Source organism: Sinocyclocheilus grahami, unplaced genomic scaffold (genome assembly GCF_001515645.1).
Source record: "Sinocyclocheilus grahami isolate Dianchi unplaced genomic scaffold, SAMN03320097.WGS_v1.1 scaffold1333.1, whole genome shotgun sequence".
NCBI lineage: Eukaryota > Metazoa > Chordata > Actinopteri > Cypriniformes > Cyprinidae > Sinocyclocheilus > Sinocyclocheilus grahami.
In genome coordinates this window covers 52,581-56,460 of record NW_015506512.1, presented here as the reverse complement: position 1 = coordinate 56,460, position 3,880 = coordinate 52,581, and the positions used below count along the sequence as shown (strand labels likewise).

The window sequence follows — 3,880 nt, the reverse complement described above, 5'->3', positions numbered from 1 at the left end:
AATTTGCCTAACAGGTTTACAATGATTTAAAAATTCTTACAAACTTTTGTGCAGCCGAATCACATCTAAAGTGTTTGCTTATGACGTCATGTCACCAGACCAAAATAAAAGTTCCGTTCAGTGTTCACTTCATAAGCAAAAATTCTCTACCATTTCACATTTCTTAATTAGGGCTGGGTATCGTTCAAACATTTTCGATACCGATACTTCGACTTCGATACCGGTTCCTGAACGATACTTTTTTTTTAATACCAATTTTATGAAATTAATTTGAACAAGATTACATTATCTAAAAAAAAAACAACTTTGGTTTTATTTTTCAGCTTGTTGATGTTTATACAATCTCAAAGACTCATCTCCTGAGCCACTGCACAAAGGAACAAAATGTAACCAACAATAAATCAGTGCAAATAGTTTTAATAAAGCTCAAATAGACTTCAGTTTACACATCTGTTAGGCTACATTTACAATAGTGCGTGTTTGTTTTAAAACGCATAGCTCAGACAGAATCATGATTTCTATTTATTTTCCACTGAATAGGCTGTGCTGATCGTGGGTGTGAGGCGAACACAATGCAGATAAGGAGCTCAGACAATAAAGAAAAACAAAGTTGTTTCTCTGTTATTACAACGCACAATGCAAGGGATCGCGCATGCGCCGCCGACCCGAGAAGTGCAGTGTTGCGCTTTATGAGATGTTTATTTGCAAGAAATATAGCATATGCAACAGCCAAACAGTATGAAGAAACGTTGTGACTAATTTGCAGAGTGGTACATCAGATGCATTCTTATTCTGCTTGATGGGACAGACGGTAAAGACGCGCTGAGTTGAAAAGTGGCGTTTCACCTCACGCACAAATGCAAAGCAAATTTTTTATCCACAAACAAAAAATATGAAAAAATCTAGCTTAATTTTCGTTTTTCCGTTCTTCAGACAGAACGAAATAATACAAGTGATGATAATAATAATAATAAAATCAAACATTGTCATTTCCCTTTATTTCTTTTTGTTCGTATTTAGATTCGTTGTTAAATCAAACTTGAGTCACTCAAATAAAGAAATATATAAAGAAAGCCCAGAATCGGTATTATTAAAAAATAACTGGTTTGATCTGATCATCTAAAACAAGTCATCCTCTGGGTCTGAGCGCAGTTATTGGATGGCATATTGGAGATTAATCCTATGACGCTTCAGTAAAAATATTGCAATACATTTAAAACGGTGTCTTTTTATAACTTCAGCAGCGTGCAGATGCTCGTTTATGTCAGGACTGCGGCGACAGCAGCGCGGACAATCACTTAGTTCGCTCACATAATGAAATCTATAAAGGAAAATCATATTGTTTTTTACCTACTGTTTGTAGGCTAAAAGTATGATAAAGACGTGGAATCGGCCTATGTTCAATGTTAGTAGAGACGAAAATATTCAGAAAGTTACTTTGTACATAAATATTATTTATATATGGTAAATTAGTCTGGTATGGTTCTGTTCATCATTGATTGGGTGAGAGCAGTTCAATATTACTGGCTTTGGAAAGCAGCGGGCGTGGCTCATTATACTACAAGGAAAATGCCGTAAATAACGCGCGCTTTTGTGCAATCAGAACAGCGTTTTTTTACGGCGTCCTATGAAAAGCCGAACGGCGTTAAAAGCGGCACTTTTTACAAACACTAAAACGCCGTTAAATACGGCGTTTTTTTACGGTTTATGTGCGTTTTTTACGGCGTCTGCTATCAGGACAGCATATTTGACGGCGCTGTTTTGTATGTACACGCGATTTATCTATAGCGTAAATGTGAACCTCTTGGCTTGCCATACATTTTTGTCATCAGGAGGGCTCGCGGACAGCCACGCACCCAGTCCGCGTGCAGGCAATTTTTTTTAGACCGCATGGACGGTCCGCGTACAACAGCGCATGCGCGAGGTGAAAGTTGAGACAGAGCGCAAGTCAAACTGCGCCTGTGTCTAGCTCGTCCGTCCGCGAGACATGATTTTTAAATCAGTGTCTATCATGATAAAACCTTAATATCAAACCTATATAATGAGTTTGAATCAAACCTATAAAATGAAATTTTAGAGAAATGCTTAATAAATGCACTGTAACTAAACCCATTAGATTTTAGATGACTAAATTTACTGTAGATTTAGTCTACTAAAACTAAAAACATTTCAGATGACTAAAATATGACAAACTAAATGCCATTTTAGTCAAGACTATGACTAAATCTAAATCAAAATTTGCTGTCAAAATTAACATTGAGGAGAAAGAGATCCTCAGGACAGATAAAGAGCTGATAGCCACCGTGAGGAAACCAGCTGAGGCTGAAGCCTACAAGATGCAGCAGCTCGCAGAGGCACAGAAGTGAGTAACACGAGTGAGAGGGAATTAGTGAGATTTATATCTAAAATTGGTATATTTACTTTAAGGGAGCCAGATAAGAAAGGCAAGAACAAAGGCCTCATGAAGTCATTCTGTCTTCTGCTCCTCTCTGTCAGGATAAAGAAGGTGTTGACGGCACAGGCTGAAGCGGAGAAGATCAAGCGTATTGGAGAAGCAGAGGCCGGCTCCATTGAGGCTGTGGGTAAAGCCGAAGCAGAGAAGATGAGGCTCAAAGCTGAGGCCTATCAGCAGTATGGAGAGGCTGCAAAGACTGCCCTCGTCCTGGAGGCTCTGCCAAAGGTGTGTGGAAGTCTGGGAACTTCTGAACAAATTTGATTACAGTAATTACAGATGCAGTGTGTTTCAGTTTTTTCTTTTTCTCTTAACTTTGATCAGACCTCTCCAACACAACCAGTGGTTAAAATGCAAATGTTTAAGTTTAAGCTGAGTGTGTTTTCATTGTGTTAACGTGTCAGTGAATTTGTATCATCACAGATTGCTGAACAGGTGGCAGCACCCTTAAGTCGTACCAATGAGATTGTGATCCTGAGCGGCGACGGTGGCCGTGTTATTGGGGAAGTGAATCGTCTGTTGGCTGAACTACCTGTTTCTGTAAACGCCCTCACAGGGGTGGATCTGTCCAAGGTGAATACATGTAAACTACAACTTTTCATGTAAACTACTGTTCAAACGTTTAAAATGAAGGCTGCATTGATTTGATCAAAAATAGAACTGTAATATTATGAAATATACAGGGCTTGAAATTAACACCCACCAAATGCAGGTAAAAATCAGCTGTGGCGAGTAACGCTGTCAAATCACTAGCTAATTTGGCGGGTTACTTTTCGTAAGTTATGTTGACTTTTATGTTAAGTTATGTTAATTTCTTGGGGAAGTTCATGCAAGCCAAATCTGTGCAGGTTTAGCGCAAATACTTAACTCGTGAGACATGACATTATCGAGTATATTGCAAAAACTAAACACAACACACCTACAGAGGCACGCATACGCGACATGATGAAGTCTTGTTAGATCAACACAGGCTTTAGAGCACGTGCGCATTTAGAGTTCTTTCACTACATGATTCAGTCATTATATGCATTAAGAATGATCACTTAATTCAAGATAAGGGGCAGAAGATTTATACATATCAATTCATATAGTTAATATCACACGAAGAGTGCAGTTTTTTTTCTTTAAAAATCAGCATGGTTTCAAATGTGATATTGATTTTATACAACAGTTCAATAAACAAGTTAATATCAAGAGACTTGCGTTTTAGACACCATATTGGCTGTTTTTGCGCTATTTCTGCTCTATTTCACCAACGAAAAACATTACAAACACAGCCGCAGCACTGTTTTGCGTCTCTGAGCAAACATGGTGTTGTTTCGTTCCTGAATTAATCAACCATTTAAATGATTCGGTTCAGTCACAATTACTTACTTAACGGTGACTTGCTGCCACCTACTGGCGGTTTTAATTTCACATTTAAAGTAT

At 38.2% G+C, this 3,880-nt stretch overlaps 1 protein-coding gene across 1 annotated transcript; it reads left to right on the top strand.

The window, feature by feature from the left end:
- The first annotated feature begins 2,200 nt into the window (after positions 1–2,200).
- Positions 2,201–3,058, top strand: LOC107569313 (flotillin-2a-like). Its single transcript, XM_016255377.1, has 3 exons — positions 2,201–2,362; positions 2,497–2,680; positions 2,876–3,058. The coding sequence occupies exons 1-3, from the start codon at positions 2,217–2,219 to the stop codon at positions 3,056–3,058; spliced, it is 513 nt and encodes a 170-aa protein (XP_016110863.1). The 5' UTR covers positions 2,201–2,216.
- The last annotated feature ends 822 nt before the right edge of the window (positions 3,059–3,880 follow it).